Source organism: Stegodyphus dumicola, chromosome 5, assembly GCF_044657685.1.
Source record: "Stegodyphus dumicola isolate Sdum_Otavi_A_Nest chromosome 5, ASM4465768v1".
Taxonomy (NCBI): domain Eukaryota; kingdom Metazoa; phylum Arthropoda; class Arachnida; order Araneae; family Eresidae; genus Stegodyphus; species Stegodyphus dumicola.
In genome coordinates this window covers 128,674,650-128,698,557 of record NC_140772.1, presented here as the reverse complement: position 1 = coordinate 128,698,557, position 23,908 = coordinate 128,674,650, and the positions used below count along the sequence as shown (strand labels likewise).

At 32.7% G+C, this 23,908-nt stretch overlaps 1 protein-coding gene and 1 non-coding gene across 5 annotated transcripts in view; one reads left to right on the top strand and one right to left on the bottom strand.

Moving 5' to 3' along the window:
• LOC118196918 (lysophosphatidylserine lipase ABHD12-like) overlaps positions 1-23,908 on the top strand; it is a 104,200-nt gene that overhangs the window by 70,923 nt on the left and 9,369 nt on the right. For 3 of the 4 annotated variants that reach the window (XM_085817055.1, XM_085817057.1, XM_085817058.1), the window contains 2 exons: positions 5,463-5,740; positions 6,109-6,888. In XM_085817055.1, the coding sequence (XP_085673181.1) occupies positions 5,463-5,740; positions 6,109-6,715 (885 nt within the window). In that variant the 3' untranslated portion in view covers positions 6,716-6,888. Of the gene's footprint in view, positions 1-5,462; positions 5,741-6,108; positions 6,889-23,908 lie in introns of those variants that run through there. The other variant, XM_085817056.1, reaches the window with a different exon arrangement.
• Positions 4,103-4,176, bottom strand: TRNAS-GCU (transfer RNA serine (anticodon GCU)). The gene has a single exon. It is a non-coding gene; the product is annotated as a tRNA-Ser (tRNA).

The following is a 23,908-nucleotide window of genomic DNA, read 5'->3' as shown; positions in this document are numbered from 1 at the left end:
ACGAAGTAAAAGGAAGTACCATAATCTCGAAAAATTTCGAGTATCGCAGTTCAACAGAAATATCCATTTTGACCATTCTCTAACCCATTTGGACGATTTTAAGCTTGATATCTGTTACGTAGGAACAAAATAAAGGACTGTTTTTTTCTAAAATTGATTCAAGAGGGATATTTTCGTAATGTGTGTGCATATGAGGGTATGTATGTATTTATTTCCCATAACTCTAAAACGTGTAACCATAGGACGTTGAACTTTTGTATGTGGGATTGCTATAACATTTATTTATGCACCTCTCTTATTCATTGCAATTGGCAAAAATCCTTATCAATACCATTAATGCTTAACATCTTAGAACTAAAAGAATTTGTAATAACGCGGACCTCCTTCAAGAAGAAATACTCTACTTCATTAAAATTCCGGGTGGGCTATACTGAAGCTGTGCCAAAAGTTCTTACAATTATATATTATGCTCTGTTTTATTCTTCATATGTATCTAAATTAAAAAAATAATTAAAAATTCCTAAATAAATTAACAATAAGCTTAAATTTACACAGCCTGGAAATGAAAGCAAGCGATTCAGGGAATAGAAATTGAGGATAATTACATTTCGGATAACAGTTGTGTTCTTTTCATATTTAATACTCATATTTTAAAACTTAGTAATTTTTTTTGTTAACACCATTACGAAAAGTAAAAGGGTGGGATCACTTAAAAATATCGCTTCAATTTCAATTCAAACATTTTAAAAACGTCTGTTTTTGTTTAAAAACTAAGTATACTTTTCTAAATTTTAATTTTCATGTATTGATTTCCATTAAATATAGAAAAATTACTGCCATTACTTAAACTTGATCACCTTTCTTCATACATAATGGGAAGAAATAAACCTAGAGAAATGTGGTAATAAAAAATATTAATTAAACTTAGTATGATGCAGCAGTAATTGTAAAAATGTGCCGAATTTAAATTTGAGATACTGATTGGCTTTTGCAGTTAAATCATTATCAATATTTTTAGGCAGAAAACTATTTCTTTCAAGTATTACCATGAATCCAAAAGCAGGGTTAAACAACTCCTTTTGTCATGAATACGTTTTGTTGTCTACTGGTCATTACTTAACGTCATAATCCTAAAATTATCTTAGATACATGAATTTGGAAACTAGGATGACTAATTAAATCAACAGCAAGTTTTTATTAAAAAAAATCTTAGCTTACGTTTTTTCCGATTATATTTAACTATCTTAATTTAAACTAAAACTAATTATAAAACCTCGCGATATTTTCTACTTCATATTTTCTCGTCAGAAATCTGATCTTGCTAGGCTTTTGTTGGGTTATGATAATATAATTTAAACGGTTATTGGAGGTAGATTAAAATAATGAAAATCCATCTGAAATTGTAATTAATCTTATCTAAATAGGGAAATAAAATTTCAAATACAGCATTTATCTGAATTTTATCAGTTTACATTTCTTATCGAATTTTATCAATTATTTATTTATCAGTAACTGAGAAACTGCGCATTATTTTGCAGCTGTAGGTAATCTAGCTCAGAAACTTAGTGTAATTAGTCAATGAACCAAAAATTACAATTTAACAAGAGACTAAGACTAAACCAGAAAAGCAAGAGACCAAACCAAAAAAATCTAAATTTAGTAAATATGAGAAATCCAATGCATAATTTATAAGAAAACCTCTAATTCTGTTTGTAACAAGGATGTAAAATAATTAAGTAATGAATTCGTTTCAAACTGTTTAACAAAATACTACTAATTAATTTTAATGTTTATTTAAAATAAAACCAAAAAAATGTTCTTTCGATTATATCGTATCTAAAAAATTTTATCTCAAAATAAAGGAGGTTTTCTTATCACAAAAATTAAAAAATCATTTCGTGAGTTTTAAGTAAATTGTAAAATATTAAATTTTTGAGTAAAAATAAAATGCTTGCAGAAATTTATTTTATGCAGGGGTCACAGTTTTTTACATATAGTAGTAACAAAAGCAATATTTTTCCAAACTGACATTTATACGTTTAGACTCTATCTGATTTAGATGCCTAGGAAAAACCATTCAAAGATATCATAGACTACTTGATATGCCACAGCTTTTTTAAGAATATTAAAGACCATTTTATCCGTTATCGTTTCTAGGCTAAGGCTCTGGACTGTTTGTTTAATTGTCAAAGACAGTGAAATGAGCAGTATGTGTTCTTCAAATATTGCGTTTATGTTTTGATGGAAAATAATAATAAGGAGAAAACAGAAAATTTTATATTTTATTCTAACTGCAGAATAAATTAGCGTGTTTATTCCAAAAGATAATATTTACACTATTACTTTGTGTTTACATCTTTCCGAAGAGGACATAAATTGTGTGTCAAGACTTCGATATAGTTCCTAGAGCTTGAATATTTAATGACTTCAAATTCCTAAACTGAAACTGCGGTAAAATCCTGTTTCATTTGATTGAAAAACTTTGAAACATAAATACTAGTTCGATGATTTCTAAAACCTTTAGAGTGGAATTAATATATTTGCTATAATTTGTTCATTCAACTGAAAGTTTATAATAAATAATAGTCTAAACGTGAGGAATTTGTCAGTTCTTTTTCTTCAAGTATGCTTATTTAGTATAGTATATTGCATGTTTATTTACAATGTATACATATAACTGAAAACGGAAGAAGTCAATTAGCTAGTCAAAAACTGACAAGTAGACACACAATGTTATGACGATATAAGATAACATCGGAGTGGTGAACATAAATTAATTGCTCAGGATCACATATATATCTGTTCACAATTCATATCCTGTCCCCTGGACGTCCTAAAAAAATTGATTTATTTTCAGGACTATACTAGATGGTAACTGGCAAAAAGCCTGCAATTCCACGCAGGCTAAATCCAGTATACAGCGGAAAATGGAATGGATATATATATGTATCTACGTGTGTACTATGCAACGGTGCAGAATTTTCTATATGCTTTTATAGATCACAAACAGAATGCTGTTTTCAAAAACCAACTATTATGATTTAAATAGAACCTTAAACTCGTAGAACTTATGATATCCAATTATTTAAATGAACTATACAGAAACATGAATATCCAGGTAGCTTTCTGTTAGATGCATTTGATTACTACGTTTACTATGCTATCAGTTAGCTCAAGTTGAGAAATATAAGCTGAATTTCTATTCAGTCTCATATTAAAGGATATTAAAGGATAATGAGAACAAATATGCTAAGTTAACGTTGCAACCAGTGCCCAGTGCAGTAATTATTTATGTTATATACGACTAAAAACAAAACTGCACCTACCCGCATATGATAGCACCGGAAATATGCAAATTTAGTGATTGACTTTGTGGTGGGCAATGGACGCATGTTGGAATTCCGGTCTGTAGTTTTGTTTAAAGCGAACGTGGTTCCTGAGTTATCAGTATTCGGTAGTTATGGCTCAAAGGGATCATTTAAGTGAAGGTCAAAAGTGTAGAATAATTAGTAGAATCGAGGGCGGTGAAACACGAATGGAGGTCGACCAAGATTTGATTATCCCTCAAAGTGTTATATCGAGAGCTTGGATCCCCTTTTTAAGCACTGGATCCGTTGAGCCTGGTAAAAAGCGACCAAGAGCAATAACTGCGTCATTAGACCATTTTCTGTCACTAGCTCAAAGAAACCGCAAATCGACTATAAGAGATTTAGTTTTGGAACTTCAGACCGCCACTGGAACTCGAATTAGCCGTTCTACTGCTGCATGAATTGCTTAACGAGGTTAGACTGTGTAGAGACATTAGGTTATTTTTGGAAGCCGAAGAGATGAAAAATTAGCAACCGCCTTCGACGGGAATCGAACCACGGACCTCTGCACGCTGGCCCAGTATTCCAGAACCACTACACCACGAAGGCTCGCTAGGAAAGCGGGAGAAATACCTTATATATTTCCCTTTTTAAAGGGCGACTGGGGGTTTTCAGGGGACCCAATCGCCAAATCCTGTGTGTGGAAAATCCTCATCCAACACCCTTTTAGTTCCGGCGCCACTGTAGAGATGTTAAATTAATTGGAAAAGCCGGAGAGATGAAGAATTAGCAACCGTCTTCGCCGGGAATCGAACCACGGACCTCTGGAATAGCGGCCCAGCGTGCAGAACCACTACACCACGAAGGCACGCTAGAAAGGCGGGAGAAATACCTTTTTAAAGGGGAACTGGGGTTTTTAGGGGACCCAGTCGCCAAATCCTGGGTGTGGAGAATCCTCATCCAACACCCTTTTTTAATTCGGGCGCCACTGTAGGTTAGTTTAGTACTTGTTAAACATTTCAACTTTTAATTTGACCTGACTTTCAGTTACAGCCCAAGTAGAGGTGAAGTTTGTTAGCGTCGAGTTGACGCACTGTAAATTTTAAAGAGTTAATAAAGTGTTTGAACCCTTCTTCAGTGTAGTTTCTAGCTACTCCTGTATCCATCAAGAAGTTAAGCCACCTGGACTCTACATCTGTATGCGAGAAAACAAATGCTTTGTGTCTTACTCCAGTTTCCATAGAGGCCCCTTTAAACTGGTGCCGTCGTCATATTTAATGGAGCCAAGACAACTGAACCAGAGTATTGTTTACTTACGAATCCAGATACAGTCTGAACAATGATTCTAGACAGATTTTGATCTGGAGGGAGGAAGGAACACGCAACTTGCCTTACCTTGTCCGTAAAATATCCCATTTCCGTAACCGCGGTTTAATGGTTTGGGGAGGAAGCACGACAAATGACAGCACCAAGCTGCTTATCTTTCAAGAAGGTTCTATAACCGCTCGGAGATATGTGGAGGAGCTATTAAAACCCCAAGTTAGACTGTTTAGGGGTACTGATAATGAATGACAATGCTCGGCCTCAACGAGCATATGTGGTGCCGGAATGCTTGCAAACAGAAGATATCACTCGAATGGATTGGCCACCTTACTCTCCCGATTTGAGCCGGATTTAGCATGTGTAGGATGCCTTAAGGCGCCGAATTCAGCGCCCCATATTCCTCCCCACACCCTCCAGAAGCTGAAAAGTGCACTTTTAGAAGAGTGGCATGCAGTTCCAAGACATAACACTTTGGTAAAGTCTATGAAATCAAGATATGAAGTATGCATATCTGTACGAGGTGATCATACACCATATTAATGAAAAAAATTTTCCCTCTTTTTTCAGTTTTTATAAATTTGGTTTTAACTTCAATATTTTGCGAATAATCAACTGCCAAACATTATAATTTGTGTTAACTAATGATTTTGTACAAATTCATATTATTAATTTTTCATTAAGAATCAGTTACATTTTCTTTTTGTCATTATTTTTTAATTTTGATGATCAGTGTAAGACCATTATTTACACAAGTGAAATAGTCTGCATTTTTTCGTAATATTCTGTGCCTAACTGCAATGGTTTCAACTGATTTCGGGTTTTTCTTCTCAGAACCTGTCCTCTCCGGAGTCATACGGCCTACACACCACGAGTCATTTTTTTATAGAAGCATCACCAGGTGTTCTGCTGGGAACTTGGTACATTCCACCAAGCCACTCAGAGCAACATCACTACCTCTCGCATCTTTCCTCGTTGACTGACGATGACCGTCCCGTCGTGTTATATCTTCATGGCAGTGCCGAATCGAGGTCAGCGGCCTATCGCCGTAGCATGTATCATGTACTCTCCAATGAACCAGTGAACGCCCATGTGATCACCTTCGATTACAGGTCTGTTTAAATATTGTAAGGTAGTTTACGTTAATTAACCAATTCTAATGATTTAAACCTTTACTATAACTTATCCTTTTCACAAGCTTTCATCAGGATGCACATGAAGTTGAATAAGTGCATTTAATTCGAAGTTTTTGAACGTTTTAGAGATATAGCTTTTGGCAGCGGTTGGTCGGAGCTTTATTTTCTACCACCCCAAACTAATTGTTAAGCGCATCAATTGTTAAGAATATGTTAACTGTGAAACGTTTCCCCTTAAAGAAAAGATCAAGTAAAAACAAATTAAATATATTTTCAAAATTGTGTCATAACATTGGATTCTGAAATTTTATTCCTTTTGTTTTTATTTTGCTGTTGCTTTTCAGGGGATTTGGTGATTCCAGTTACATATCTCCAACAGTTCAAACCCTGGAGCAAGATGCTATTTCTATGTTCCATTGGCTGAAAGAAAAAGTTCCTGCATCGCGCATTATAATCTGGGGTCATTCCATGGGTACTGGAATTGCTATCAGATTGGGAGAGTATTTGGCTTTAAAGAACAGCAGCAGTCCTTTGGCTATAGTTCTCGAAGCTCCTTTCACAAGTGTTGCAGATGCTACTCACACATTCCCACTCTCTTTCTTCCACAGACGACTCCCGTTTTTCCAACAATTCTGCTCTGATCGGACACGGCATCCAGATACAGATATGGATAATGAAGATCGTGTGAGCAAAATTACAGCTCCTCTATTAGTTCTGCATGCTGCTGATGACAGTATGGTCTGGTCGGAGCAGGGCAAGAAGGTCTGGAAAAAAGCAATCGAAAGCCGAGGACCCGATTTGCATAAGCCTGTCTTTGTTGAGTTAGATGGCATGTATGGCTGTGGTCACAGGAATATTCATAGAGCTCCTAACTTACCACAAGAAATTTACAAATTTCTTTCAAGCGTAAAAAATCATTACAGAACTATTGAAGCATGCAAAGTAACCTAAAGTAAGTTTCTTATCATGGAAACCTGTTTCTTTCACGCAGAAAAAAGGCCAAAAATATTGCTCAGTAGTACAATATTTTCAGTATTGTTATTTTGTTAAAATCTGTTTTCATTTTTTTGTATCTTAAAATTGGGAGAACTTTAATCCACTTTAATAAATCAGAATACCACGGATACTTTTTAATTGAAAAATATCTTGTCCATACCAAGCTTCTTTTACTGCACTGTTAAATGTAGTAGCCATGCATTACAATGAAAAATACGTAGATTTTCATAAAAATGGCAATTCAAGTTGATGACATCGTATAATTAGTATACATCATATATTATCTATTACTAGACTTTTAAAATTCTGTATTTCGCGAAGTATGGGATTTCATCTTTAATAAGAAAAACTTTTCACATCTGCATTTGACTAACTTAATTTCTTGTTCTCAAAATCTTTTCTAACATAATGTTATTGATTAAGTCAACAGTAAATAGTATCAGTCTTGGAGATTTTTTTATTCTACAGTAGTAAGCTTTAAACTTTGTCGACCCGCGTAACCCTTAGAAGTATGAGGTTTTTTTTCGGGGAGCCCCCATCTTACCATTAGAAAAATATATCTTAAAATAATATTTAAAGCAAATCAGTATGAAAAGAAAAATACTGTATTTTTATTAAAAATTTACATAAAATTACTGTAATTTACTCCTTAATAGCATTAACTCGTGCTCCAGGTGTTACCTAGCTTTGCATAAATATTTACTGATAGGGGTGTGCTTGCCTTTTTTTACATAAACTGTGGAAGTCTTGCGCTCTATTGATGTTATCTGCAGGCGCATTTCATATTCTGCATTTAATTTGTTTATATATATAATTTTGTTGCCGCATATGTTGAGAAAGATTTATTAGGACTTGTATTCCTTTTAATTTGTTTCGGGAACATGACGTGTCCTGAATAGTAACAGGGAGCTTACTCAAGCTATGTTCAAATATGTATGGAATGGACGACACAAGCAGGAAGGGTTAACTTTACCCTTTATTGTCCAAGATATTACAGGTGCTTCCGCACTTCGGGATACAAAGACCAACCACTTGTGATCTCAATGTAAAAATATAAAAACGACACGCAAACTGCCGAAACTACAATACGTTTTAAATATCAAGAGGACTAAACCTCTATTACGAAGCGATTAACGATACGAATGCGAAGTTCGAAAGGCGAGTGTAACACTTGACGATTCTTGTTCGAAAGCTATTTTTGTTTAGACAAGTTTGCATCAGTCTAATTTTGATCTTGATGTGGTATACAAAATACATGACGATATCTTTCGTTTATATTTAATGAAAACACCAAAATATATCTCAGTAATACAGACACATCGCAACGGCGAACCTATAGTTACATAATATAAACGCACAGAAGAATTCTTTCAGCGCAACAGGGCCCTTTATACTGTGAAAAGTTCTAACAACGTCTGGCCTTAAGGGCGGGCAGCAGCTGATTGGAAACTCGCGTGTAATACAGTGGCAAGGCGGCTCACTTTTCTCCCTATCTAACTGTTGGCAAAAAGCTACAACTTGAATACTTGGGCGTTAGCAAGTACAATTTTTTATAAACAACTTAACGCGTTTAATTCTGACCGGAAGTGGAAAATAAGAGAGGATAGTAAAGTTTTAAAATAAAATAAACGTTAGTACAACTTAAGATCCTTACAGATTTATCACTTAAATACGTTTCTTCGAATTCATAAGAAATGTCTAACTGTGGGAGAAACTCATTATTCTGCATAAATCTGCAACCAAAAATTTAGGACCCGCTCTGGCTTAAATTTAGATTTTTATGTCGAATCTGTTGATATGTCTATAAGTTGTTCCCTATCTTTCATTTGCAAGCCTTCTGATTTATCTTCCCACTCTGCAACGGATTTTTTATCCTGTCTTAGTTAGTTTTCTCTTTTGGGAAATATTCTGTTTTCTTCAACCGAAAAAGGTCCTGCATTATGTAACTTTTAACATTGTCGTCTAAATGTAATTCATTTTCCATCAGAAAATTGTTTTAATTTTGCATAGCATTACATTATGTATATAATTATATATATAATTATATATATATGTATATAAAACTACCAAACTAATGCAGAATTTTATAGAGTAAAAAGTACTTAAATCGGTGACTTTCTTTTTAATTAAAAAATTTTCTAATGCCCGATCCCCAAATTAGTTACTGAGGCTTCTGTATGAGGGTAAGAAAAAACTCTTATAGTACATAGAGACGAATTTAAAAGAGATATCATTAAAAATGCTTGCATAAATAAAAAGTCTCATTTTTTTGGTTCGAGATCAAAAGTGTCCATTTGCGTACTCAAGGCATTCCATTTCGTTGCGTAGATAAAGGAATGGGATCTACATCACTTTCAGATTCTAGTAGACATGTCTAGTTACAGTACCAGACATCGGAAAACTTTACTTTGTGCGCATATCCACACTAACAACTGTCATTGTGGGCATCCTACCTATAACATCAATAGGAAATTTAAATAGGAAAATTATACTTTTTCTTCAAAAAAAAAAAAAAAAAAAAAAGTTGAAACAGTTATGAAATTCATCAGTAATTTTCTTTCAACCCTTCTAACTTTAAAAAAGGTAAAGGTTTTGCATCTTTTTTGTAAATCACTGAAACTGTTCCCTAAAACGTTGACTAGATTTGCGAAATTCGCAAGATTGCTCCGATTATATTTAAGGAATATTACGAAATAAAAACTGTTCACTTGAAATCTTGATACATTTTAAGCAAAGTCAATATAAAGAGGAAAAGACTGCATACTTTATCAAGCTACTACTATTTATAAGAATGTAACTTTTTGCATTACTCAAGTATATCAAAGGAGGAAGGAGGACTTAACAATTCGCAAAATTAGCTTATATAGATTCTTAAAGTGCACAGATATTAAAAAAGTAAAAAATAAAAAAAAAAAAATTATCAAGATAAATACGTAAACAAAAAATTCTCGATTTGATGTCATTCAGTTAAACATCTACCCAACACATTGGTTACATGTATATTTTTTTCCGTAAAATTCGAGCTTCTGTAATGTTACTAAGTAATTAGCGACTAATTTCATTTTAACTTCTAACCATTTTATTTTTCTAATTATTTCCTAAACAGAAAATTTATAAAAATTAGAAATGCCTCAAAAATGTCTATTTAAAGCAAATAATAAATAATGCATGTTTTTTTATTACGATAAAAATCTCATTCCACTCAAATAGTAATTGCAACAAATTAATATTGTTACATATATTTAAAAAAAATAAGTAACTTAAATTATCTTTTGTGGATGTTTTTAAGTTAAAGTAAACAAATGGTTGAAGGATTTACAAATAGTCTTTGAAATTCTTTCTCTGCAGTCGATAAGAAAAAATGCAAAGTAACTATATTTTATAAAACTGCATAAAAAACCTTTGCATAATAAATATAGCATTGTCTTAAATAAAAATCCATTTCAAAAATAATAATAGCATCGTGAATGAAGTAAAATAAATACATTGAATGCAAAGCAAAATGCCTTTAAAATTAAAAAAGTACCAAAAAGTTACCAAAAATGCTTTTTAGATAAGATATGGGCAACTTTTATTTTCTATTATTTTCATTTGTGGTCTCTAATTTGTTTAAAGTTGCATAAAAAACCCACTTTTCATTCAGTGAAGTAGCAAATGTGAAATCCTCTTTTTAAGCATCATTATTAACCTCGGGCTACTTTTCGAGGAATAGAAGATCCTTAAGAGCGAAACTAATTGAAAATGAAGGAATAGGTTACTTGCTCATTCAGTTATCAGCTACAAATAGACTAGGAATTTCTCGTGTCATAAATTATTGAAGTCATTTTAATAATATATTGGTTTTCCTTTTAACTAAGCATGACTAAGCGCTTCTTCCTCCGACATTTCCTTTTTCGTACTCCAGTGAACAAATGAAAGTCAAGTGATCCTCCTGACATAACGGGTTGCAAATGTTCGTGATAACACATAACAAAAAGAACGTCATTCTTAATTTACGTGATAACTTCCCTTCAATTAGCTTTTAACCGTGTAATGTGGTTCTACAAATGTCTGAGCCACAAGTTTTTTTTTTTTTTTTTTTTTTTTTTTTTTTGTTGTTTTACATTATCACACAAAAGCAGTTTGTTGCATTGTGAAGAAATACATTTCCAGATTTAATTATATATATATATATATATATATATTGCTAGTCTTTTAAGTTGATAATTTAATCGCAATCTTTGTACCTTTTATACGAAATAAATTATTTTAATAAATTACAAAACAGTTCCTATTTTCTTTTTATGGATATCCTGTAAATTTCAAACGAAATATAAGGCAATCAAAAACTGTATTACTTTTCCTAACAGAAAAGGATTTGGTAACATTATGAATTCGTTAAAAAATTAAATATAAAAATGCAATGTTTGAGAGTTTGTTATTACGAAGAGATTTATAATAAGTGATTGGTTTACTGTTTCATACTGTACTTCCTCGCGTAGCTAATTTTGTCGTCTGAAAATCGAGAGAAAAAAATTATGTGTGTAATTTAATTCCGAAAATCGCGGCTATAATAAGAACGTAACAAGTGAAAAGTAGTCACTGATAAACTACTGTTAACTATCATAATGTTATTTCTTTAAAAGAACCTACATTCGAGTAAGAATACATAGTAATATTATCATTCCAATATCTGACGGGTAACTTACCTTGTAAAATCACAAGGTTACCTGACATGAATTGATCACACTTCCCCAGAAGCACATTGGAGGCATGAAAGAGAAAGGGGTCGAACAAAAGACCGGAACTTCGTAAGATCGAGCACATGAGTATTAGATAAGCCTACAATGAGCTGGAACATAAACAAGAGAAATAAAGTGAAATTGTATATTTGGAAAGTTTTTTAAGTGTGGTGAGAATGCCTGCCACATCCGAGTAACTTAGCGAAGAATCTGCACAAAAGAGTTTCAATTAATAAATGTAAGCGAAAATAAAATGGGTAAAAATGCTAATATAAAAATGCAGATTAAATACACTAAATAAAAATAATCAAAGGAGTAAAATTTACCAATAAACCAGCCTTCGAAGGAGAAACCTATGTACAATTGAAAAACGGGAAAATTATGCGAATATTTTTTTAATTTTCGTAACTAGCGCTAAAAAACTAAAGAGGAAATACAGTATTTTTGCTAGCACAATATAACTCCAGATATAAAAACAAAAGGAATTCTATTCAAAATTAAGGCGATTCGAAAATTCTGGATCCGCAGGCTTTTTATTTGAGACCAAATACTTATTTACTGTAATGAAATTTAAAGGATTTTGTGTGTGTGTTTTTTTTTTTTTTTTTTTTTTCATACATAGTGTTATATATACAGACAAAGAAGTAAGAAATTTAGAACCAATTTCACAAAGACACAAAATAATTTTGTTTTTAAGTAAAAAAAAAGAAAAAAAAAAAGTGATGTGATATATATAAATTAATAATTAATTTCAATCTGGTTATCTCTTAGGAAATGATAAGACAATACTAATATAACGCGATATTTTTAAAGTGAAATGCTAAATATGTAATGTTAGTTTTCCTTTTGTTGAACTGAAATTTTAAAAGAAAAGTTGTCTTATTTTCGAGACTGCAACTGTTTTGGTAAATATGACTCTCAACGTAAACAAAGAACGGTAGTGTTTTTCCATAAATATTTATAACCCATTTTTATACAAATGTTTCAGCTGAATGTTGTAGGTTAATTATGTCATATTCAACCATCTGACTTGAAAATTTTCTTTAAATGCATTCTGCATTTAAAGCGTCTAGCTGTACTGTTGATGGGTCTAACTGTGTAGTTGATGATCATTTTTGTTGCTACTTAGCAATGCCTTGTTGCCGCTTGGCTGCTTAAGTAATTAAATGCCCAATGAATTATAATAATAAAAAAAAGAATTACGAAAATTACCGACATTACTCTTTCTCTTGCAAAGGCACTCTCAAAATATAAATAGTTTTAGGACACCTCTCTGTTTGATTTATTAAAAAATGAGAGTGAAAAAGAAAAGGAAAAGTACCATTCTATTCCCACTTAATGGAAATTAAGAAAGATCAGAGATAAAGAACTTCCCTAATGACGTAAGACAGAAAAGAAAAACAATTTATCTTGGAAAACAACTTTTTGTTTCCAAAAATTAAAGAAACTGAGTATTTTAAAATAATCTCTCAATTTTTTTTTAAAGTATGTATATAAAGAACAGGCAGTTATTACGCAAGTGGTATTTTGCTTCATGACGTCATGCGTTAAAAAATTTTCATTTCTTCTGAACAAAAAGATTAACGGAAATTTGTATGCCTCATTTAACCTAATAAGGACCAAATCAAACGTTACATTTTTGGGAAAATGTCCTTCAAAAATGCAGTTTTTGTCATTATGTGTAATTAATATATATGTAATAGGATCTGAAATATTTTACATATCTACCTATTCAAGCGCCAAGTATCATCTCCCTGACATTTAATTTTTGAGATGTAACTACAGTTGAGTCCCGAAAGCTCAGCCTAATGTAGACCGAAGGGCGGCCGAGTTTGTGAAAATGCCGGGTTATCGGGAAAGGTTTTAAAATATATTAAGTACGAGTGTTTCCTCAGAAAATACAATACTTGTGTGTATTGGTTGCTTAAGAATACAAGTTTGCAAAGAATTCAATATTGTAACTCAAACTACCAAAATACCTTATGTAAATTACTATACATATTGTATAGTAATTTAGGTCTGTTTTATGTAAATTACTATACAATATGTATAGTAATTTATATAAAAATATGTAATATGTATAGTAATTTATATCTGTTTTATGTAAATTACTATACAATATGTATAGTAATTTATATAAAACAGACCTCAGAAAAATACTTTATGCTTTTATAAGAAAAATACTTTTGCTCAGAAAAATACTTTATAAAAGCATACAGTAAAAATACTGTATGTTTTTATAAAGTATTTTTCTGGGGTATATATTTTTCCTTCCTAAAGTATTTTTCTCTCTTACTAGCCGACTTTGCAAAAACTTTTTAAAAAAAGTAGCAAGTTTTTGCAAAGTCGGTATAAAAAAAGAAATGCGTAATGTCCTGTTGTTTTCCGCATTGAACTCTGCGCTTTGCTGCCTCATCACAAAAACGACGAAGGAACACTAAGTCTATTACCGACGCACCTTGTTCAAAATACTATAGGGAGATTTCGACAGCCTTTAGTCCCTCACTATGTGATATTTTAGGGGATTGTACGGTGGAGTCCTCATCTTCATTATTTTCTGTCAACATCTTCATTATTTTCTGGCATTTCTACATTACCTGTGATAACAGCAATAATTTTTGCATCGGACATAATATCGTGCTCGGTATCATTCTGGAATCACTGTTCGACATCATTTTCATCGGCTTTCGTACCTCCAGGAACTCTTTTTCAGGAGATCGAATAAGTTTACTTTTTCTGCATCATGTTCAACGAACTCATTTCCCTCGTGATCAAGGAGTTTTCGCTGGGAACGAACTAATTTTAATGACTTTAACTCGTTCCAGACGTTTGTTACTCATCCAACTACATCTAACAGGTTAATATTTCTTATGTTCTGGATAAGACCTTGACCAGCATTGTTTGTAGAAAGAAGGGAGGATAACAGCTTGCGCCTATATCTTCTCTTGAGCCTAAGCAAGACTCCTTGGTCCACTGGCTGGCATAACTCTGTGACATTCGGTGGTAAAAAAATTGCTCGTAAGTCCCCATTTTTTAACTCTTCAATGTCTGGGTATGAAGACGCGTTCTCCAAAATCAGAATAGCCTTCCTTGGCAAGATTTTTGATTTCAAAAACCGCTCAGCTGATGGAACAAATACTTCACGAAATCATTTTTTGAAAATTTCACAGCTCAACTAGGCATTTGACTGATTTAGACGCCAGACGAAAAGTTTATCCATTTCGATGTGCTTAAACGCACGTGGTTTCTTTGATTTTCCTGTGACACAAAGTTTAATTTGTGGTTAATTATGACACAAAGTTTAATTTCACTTGTTGCATTATTACATGCTAGGATTGTTACCCTCTCCTTGCTCCTTTTAAAACCAGGGGGCTGACTGTTCTTCCTTCCAAGCAAGACTTTTCGATGGTAACAGTTTATAATTAAACCCAGTTTCATCACAATTGTGCAATTGCTCTGCGGTCAAACCTTCAACTTCGATAAATTTCTGAAAGTTTTCTTTAAACTGAGACATGCTCTCCATGTCACCTGATAGTGTTCCCCCCGTAAATACTAAGCTGTTGCACTCCATATCGTTTCTTTCAGTGATCAAGCCAGCTAGCGCTTGAGACAAATTTTGGATCGTTGTCTTTTTTTAATTCGTCATAAAATTTCAAGGCCTTCTCTTTGGCCTACTAATTGCCGTGCCCTACTCTCTTATTTGGCGAAACCAAATGTAAAGCGCTTCATTTACCTAATTAACTCACTCATTAAACTCACTTTCCTTCATACTTTTCCTTTCTTTCAATATTTCTGTACACATTCTCTTAATACATCACAATTCAGTTTCCGTCCGCTTCTTCCAGTCTCCAATCATACTTTAACTGACTCTCAAGTCATAAGCCACTGCACTGACACTTTCTTTCTTAAACAGTCTCTTTAATGCCCCCAACTTTTGCTCCATAGACAAGTTCACTTGCTTTCTTTTAACGGATGATGCCGTCGCAGAGTACTGTCCAGCACCCACAAACTTTGAAACAACTCTGAACAATACAGTACAATCACTCACATCGAATTATACAACACGGCTAAGAAATCGACTGACCCTGGCAAAGGTTGCAGGCAAAGGTTGCAGGACTGAACAGCTGAATGCGCGCACTAGCACCAGCCATGTGGTGGAGGAGTGTGACGCGAGACAAAGGAACGCAGGAAGAAGGGGACACATGCACGCGGGCAATGACCCCAAGTGAGTCTGCGATCGGGGCTTTTTTTCGACCCGCTAGGGTGTGGTCGAGTTATCCAGACTGCCGGGTTGCGTATTTTAACTTCCTCCCTAGGAATCGCAACTCGCGACTAAATTTGGCGATTTATCAGGTATTGGCGAAATTGTGACACCAAGCGCATGCGCAAAAAGAAATAACACTGTCGGTTTATGTTTCAAATTTGTGATGGCTGCGATTATTTCAAACGAAGTGGAAAAGGAATTTTATAAAATTTTATTTGATGGATATTCCTACGAAGTAGTATCTTCCAAGTTCGGAGGAAAAGAGGATTTCGAGTTTGAGATCAGATGTGATCTTAATAGTGAAGATAGATAGGAGAATTGGGAAATACATTTTGAAGCTGTTTCCCACGTTCATTGGATTGTATCTTCCAAAACAAAACAATGCAAATCGGAAACAGCAAAGTTTATTTTTGAGAAAGATCAAGGCGTGTCAATATGCAAGAGATATGTGTGTCAATATGCAAGACTAAATAAGAAAGACGCTAGTTTCAGAAATAAAGAATGTTTAGCTGCTTTGCATGTCAGAATTTAAAAAACAATTATAAGTATGCAAGATGTCGAGATGAGTATGTAAAAAAGAATCTGTGCACTTTGATTAAAGTTTCATTTCGGCATATACATTGATGTGATGTTGCTGAAGCGTGGAATTGCTTACGCCCAATTGATTTGGTGAAAGAAGTGTTCATCAACTACTTTCGTGCCGGTAAAATAACAATTAATAATATAATATTTTTAATCTGCTATACATCCACAAAATTCACTGTTAGTAAATACCGTCAAAATGGTAACGATAAAGGCAGTCTCATAAACATGTATCTGAACATAGAATTGTTCTACTTAATGGGCAATATGTTTATTACTTTTCGTTATATTCAGTACCTCATATTTCGTACAATGAATTTTACTTAAGATATCGGCATTATTTTAATTGCCCTAGTTAAGAAGCTTTGAAGGCATTTTTTGCAACAGCTGAAAGCACTTTAGATTGCAATTGTTAAGCATATTAATTCATCCATTACATTATGGAATAATGAATAAATTTATAATTTCTATATGTATATTGAAATGACAGCTTCAGAATATAAAATTATTCAGACACGATAGAAGGAAAACTCACTTAACTAATTGATTATTTAATAATAAATGAATTGAATGTTGAAGCAATTAATAACACACAGTAACTTTTGATTTGATTAAATTCTAAATATAATCAAAGACTCCTCTGATAGTAACATCAAAAACGTCTACGAAATCATTGACTAAGAGTTCACTTGGTTATGTCTGTTATTAGTTTAAACCTTGGACACATTATAGGTGACGATATGAATTTGCCCAGTTCTATCTCATTTTGAAACAATGACTAGGAGATAGATCCAAAGATCATCTACTCTTTCCGTTTCCATTAACCCTTGAGGACTTATTGCTTTATGCTATATACCAGTGCTTAATTTCTAAATTATACCCCTATGGAAGACTGTGAGGAAGGAAAGAAAAAATAAACAAATCATTAAAATAGCTAATAATTAAATAATAAATTTTAATTAATATTAATTAATTTGATTAAATTAATTAAATTAAGAAAAATGTAAAGATAAAGAGAAATTTAATAAATTATTAAATTAATTTTGAATAGTTAAATAGAAAAAAATGTATCGGACCTCGACTTATTTGAGGCATTATCCGGAATTACAATTCCACTTAGATGCTAAGAAGCAGCTCAGCCAATCTCCGTCTGAGTTTAAGCCCTGATTATACATAAAATGTACTATTCCAAGGGATGACAAGTATCAATCTTTCTTTTGCAGCACACCAAGGAAAAACGATAAAACGATTAAAGCTCCACTAAGGAGAATAGTGAGAATTCTAGAAAGAGTATGAGGGTATGGAAAGAAATTTAACTGAAAAATGTAGCTTTGAAGATAGAGGGAAGAGTTCAAGACTGCCTGATCGCGATGCCCTGTCGATATAATTCTAACCGTCAAGCAGAAATTTAATCTGATTACTTTTCCTGAATACAACGTGAGAATAAATGGCAGCTGTGGTTCCCCTTCCCGTTTGGTTATATCATTCAGAAAGTCTACAGCTCTGCAGAAGGTCACTAACATGGAACGTGCACGACCAGGGTGTCACTTTTAGTTCTGTGAGGAATACAAAATTTACTCGCTCTCATAAATTCATTGCATATCCTGGAGAATAAGCCTTTGACATATAATTAGGGGCTTTTCTTTCCCCCAAAGTCTCAACCTCTGTGCAAAGCTTGAGTGCGATGGAAAGACAGGCTTCAGGAGTTAGAATCGGATTTTTAAGACATGTTTACTATTAAAGCAAAATTTGTGTTAAAAATTGTGGTTCACCTGCATAAAAATGTGCCTGAGCCCTTTTATTTAGGGCTTCGGCTAAAATTATAATTTATCTCGAAAACTCGAGAAGTACCGCAGCAATTTAAGCTCTCTATATACACAAATGCCACAAAGTGAAAAGAAATTTAAATGCCCCCAAACCTGCACCCCTTTAATTCTCATTCTAAACTTTTCAAAATAAATACAGATTTATCATATGAATATAGTGCATCAAAACAAAAATATATGTGGTACTCAATTTTCTTTTGTTCATTCTTCAAAAATCTCTTATGTGACCTCAATAATTTGAAAGAAAAAATGAAATTATATCTGAACAATGGCAAATTCTGTATTTTAATAGAAAGCCCACTCAATCCCTAAATATTAAAAATATTTTAATATTTGGAAATTTATTACTCCCAAATTATATGACTATAATAACTAAATCCTTTATGCCACTTCTCTTTTACAAAGGTCTTAAATTTACTCTCAGAAAGAACTAAGGGTTATAAAAGAAAGCATGGATTTTTCATTTTTCTAGAATGAAAAAGGGAAATTATTATTTAATATTTTTATTTAATGTAATGACTGCAAAAACGTACGCCTTAATTTTAAGAAAGTATTGTTATATCTAAAATTTTGTTTTTTTAATTCTTTTAACTTTAAACTTCAACTGATGGTTGTGCCGGATAAAATTAACAAACAAATCATCAAATATCAAATAATTCAAAACATTCAAAATCTAAATCTAATTCATAATATTCATAAGATGAATCGAATAAACAATCGTATATCAAATCTATCAATCAATCGTATAGTGGTAGTACAATTTAACTTTAGGTTTGCGTTGTGAGTAACCTATGTAAAAGGAAATATCAATAACTCCAAATTCAATTAAACTCCATGTTTCTTAAAAGCCTCCCGGCTCAAACAAATGGAGGGACATGACAGACCACAGTAAATTATACGCTACATAAATACACAAATGCAATTAAATTTTAAACACACATTTATTAAATTCTTGAATATATTATATAATTATATAATGGATAACTGATCAGTATCCTACAACATATTTTTACTCTGTAAAGTAACACATAATGTCACACGCATTTACAGCTTACAAAAATTAATGTACCTTAAGATGGAAAATAACACATATCTGATTCCAAAATTAACATACTCATATTAATTTGTAAGTTTACTATTTTTGACGTTCAATAGCTCACTAATTAAGCCGGTAAAACAAATCTTTAAACCTTCCTTTATAGACTTTAAATTAATTAGTCATTATTCAAAATATTCTAATCATTTAGTAGTTTACATATATAAAATAAATAATTTCCGTTTAAGTAATTTGAAAAGATAGAGAAGTAGACAAATTTAAAAATCACTCACAGATGGAAGACAGTTTTTCTGGATTGAAGAATCTTAAGTGTCCAATCCACTTGGAAATGAGCTAAAACAATTTTTCTTTTTCAAAACACTTTCAGAAGCGTCCATTGATTCAGGAACCGCCTTAAATATGTCCATTAAGTAAAAGACAATTTCCGAAAGAAAAGATCTTTAGTGTCCAATCTTTTTTCTGTCAAAACACTTTCAGAAGCGTCCATTGATCTCAGAAACAAGGGAAGCATGATACCTCCTTCTGGAACAAATCTGTATCTCATGACAAATTTCAACTGGAATGTCTCAAACATGACTATTCAAGTTCTCCAAAATACACGAAGAAGCGGCGAAACTAAATTTTTGGGTAGAGCACTTTTGGCACAAGCTTCTTAGTTGTAACCAATCTCTCCTGTCTATGACGAACAATTCTAACTAGAAAGCCTCTAACATGACAATTCAAAGATCACTAAATACACGATGAAACGGTAAAATCAAATTGTGCGTAGAGCACTTTCTCCGTGCGAATAAATTCTCATCAGCGGGAAAACGGCGAGAAATCTCGCCTCAGACCGAGTCGCAAGCCCCCCGCAGGAGGTAAAGCCGCAGCGAACTTTTTCTTTTACTGCCTTACATCTTCGCAATTCAAATGTCTCCAAATCCGACGGGTTACGCGGTGAGGTTAGTTACGTTTAGAGAGCCTCGTAGTTAGTCACTTGTTACTATTCTTTTCTTAGTTTCTTATTTTTATTTTACCGCCGGGTCGGCGTAGTTTGTGAGCGTCAAGAGCACGCATTTGTAATTTCTAAAGTTGAATAAAAAGGGATTTAAACCCTTCTCAAGACTTTGTCTACTTTCCAGTTCTCAGCAGTCACCACTATTGTTGCGTGCAGGTTGGAAGCGCGCAACATTACAAACTTTAAATTTCAAGATAGTTATTTCTTGTATGTGCGTAGTGCATATAAATAGCACATAACCTAAAATAGCAACAATATGCCAAACTTATGGTGTATATAATCCTTGCTGTACAATAAGAGAGGTAAAAATATTAAAAACAAGTCTTAAATATTTTCATGCTTTTAAAATGAGATATTTTTCTTGCAAGAGAGGTAGCACATAAAATTATCATTTTGCCAATGTAATTCATATTTAAACGCTACAGTTGTCAAATTACTTAGCTGACACACTAGAAATAATTTTTCTCTTGCAGTAAATGCTTCTATATTGTAAATCTTACGTAGATTAAGAATTCTTTTAACCTGCTCAATGTCCATACGATTGCCATTAACTCCAATTTGCTGGCATGATAAAAGCTTCTATATATTTTTTAATAATTTTCATAGAAGATTTAAATTTGTAAGAAATAATTTCCAACATTTAGGATTGTGCACTTTTGTAGTTTAAATGAGAAATCAACTAGGATTTGATAAAATAGCATTTATTAACAGACTTCAGAAACAAGCATGAGACATACCTAGCTATAAAATGGTTAAAAAAATTTCGGCATATAATTGTTCCAATTAACAACTGTATTGCATATTACAAAACTCAACTGAGGTCAGTAATACAGCTCTAAGAAAATTTAGATGCGATCCTTCAAACCAAGTGCGAGATCTGAGACTTTTTTCTGGGCAAGATCTAGGATTGAAATATTATTTTGGTGTATCGTAATCGGTGAAACACATCATTTTAGAATTCTTTTACAAAATTTTCAGCTATAAGGAATTCCTTTTGTTTCTGTAGTGATTTCACTGCTTCCCCCTCCCCCTTTTTTTATTTTTTATTTTATTTATTTATTTTTTTTATTTATTTTTTTTTTTTTATTTTTTTGTAAATTCCAGGCAATTTTGCTATTGAACAAGAATTTCTATCTATAGAATTAAATAGAAAGTGTTAGCACAAAAAATTAAACAAGTTACATTGAAATAACTACTTAATAAAGCAAACAGCTAAATATTGAACTTTTTGTACGTTTTGATTCCCTTTAGGTCATGCATACTTTGTTATTTCATAAATCACCATTTCATATTTTTAATTTTATAATTAACATCTTACTGGATTTAAACTTGAGATCTAATATGCAGCAAAATCCCAAATCTGAAATTGCCAATGCCAATATTAATAGTTACTAATGCTTGAATATTCATGCTAGACTAAGAAGGATATTTTCTTCTAATAGTGATATTAACGACTTGAAAATCCTTTTCATAAGGGTTACTTTTCGCCGAAAGTATAAACAAAAGCCTTTCTTTCTTTAAGCGTTGCACCTTTATAGCCTTTACTAAATCTTTTCTAGTAAATGATTTCTTCGAGCCCGAATCAAATAACATCAATGCACTTAACCGTTTAAATCATTTTCCACTTGTACGCAAATAGTCTGAAGTAGTGCAATTTTGTATATAGTTTTGTGACTTAAATATAGAAGACATCACAGCTTGTTTATCAAAACTTTCAATAAAAATCGGCCTTTTCTGACGGTTTAATTTCCAATGTATTTTTATTCTTTTTTGTGGGGCGCAATAATGAATTATGCTGTAAACTCTGGCATATTTCACAAGGTTCTATTCTTACTTTATAATGTGAAATTAAATGTTTGTTAACCAAACATCTATACCAACGTTTATCTTTTTACTTCCTTGTACGAAGTAAAAAGGAAGTATTGTAATCGCGAAAAGTTTCAGGTAGCATATTTCAACGAAAATATCCATTGTGACCGCTATCGAATGCAATTTAACGATGTTTTCGCGTGATATCTGTATGTAAGGACAGAATAAAATAGTCGTTTCCTCCAAAAAAATGATAAAACTGCTTTAAAATTAATTCTGAGGAGAATTTTTCGTGGCGTCTGTACGAACGTATGTACGTACGTGCGTACGTATGTATCTCGCATAACTCGAAAACGAGTAGCCTCAGAACGTTGAAATTTTGTATGTAGGACTGCTATAACATGTAGAACCGAAGTGCACCTCGTATTTTGGTTGCAATCGGCCGCACCAAACGTATATAAATACTATATTTATATATATGTATCCACTCTGTTACTCGGTACAGTGATCTCACTTTCTTTACTCTTATATGTTTGTAAATTGTACATTTTTTGCTTTAAAAATGATTGAATTATGTTGTTCTTATCTTCTGGTTAATGTTTTTATGCCTTTCGTAATTCTGGAAGCAATATTTGTACAATTATCAACAATTTAAATGCTGTTTAAGTGCGGTTAAGTTTTAAATAACATGGCGGACATATTTGTTTACATTTGAAAGAGCAGAATTGTAGATTTGTTGCCAATCTAGAGAGACTAATCTTCGGAACAACAAAAATAACGCCTTCATTTATTATTGCAAATTAAATCATGCTTAATCCTTTCTGGAATTTTTTCGAGGAAATAAGTGTTTAAGATTTACTTCGTAATTTTTAATACGGATATTTTGAGTTTTTATGTATTTTTGCCTTGTCGCGAAGTGAGAACTGAATTAATTGAATGAGAAATACTAAATCGTCTGTGAAAAACTGTTTGTTTTTTGTTTTGTTTGCTTAATTTCTTTCATACATCGTTCTAGCTTTATTATTAAAGTATTTGAATAGAACATGTGGCAACGACAAGATAATTCTTCAAATGATATAAATTTTGTGCATTCAGAGTATCGTTATAAAAAACTATGTCAGATACGGAAAGCGAACTACCAAGTAAGAAGAAAGATGTTAAAAATGGTAAGGAAAAAAGAGACATTCAAACACCGAATGGAGAAGCTACTGATGAACAGACACCAGAAGATTCATCAATGGGAAATGATGAGGACATCCCAAAATTCAAGTCATCTTCTGAAAAAGAAATCCGGGACCAGATTGCGAAATTTGAATTTGACGTAATTTGCAATTACTTTCATAAAAGAACTAAAGGTGAGATGGATGTAGAGACATTCACGAAAAAATTTTATCCAGGGCAGATAACTGAAAGAGGAACAGACAGCAGGGAACAAGAATGGATTTCTCCTAAGAAAACCGCGAAAGTATCAGAAAACGAAGCTCCAATGGGAGTTACGACGGAAAATCGATTTGAGCAGCTAAATGAAGTAGAAGGTATGAAAGAAGAAGGAGGAGCCGAAAAAGAGGAAACTCCACCCCCAATAGTTTTCTAGCAAAGCGAAGTGGATTGGCCTAAAATTCATGAAATCCTTATCAATACCTGCAGTGAAGAATTCGACGCCAATATGAAAATGAAACTACTGTATGTTAATTTAAAGTCAGTAGACGATTACAGAAAAGCAACTCTGGTTTTGCAGAAAAGAAATATACCATTTCATACTTTCCATTTACTCAGCGAAAAACCTATTAAGGTTGTTCTTAAGGGTCTCTTATCGATGATGAAGGAAGAAATAATCCAGGCAGATCTGGAGAGAAGGAAATTCCCGATAAGTAAAGTCAAGCAGTTTTCCA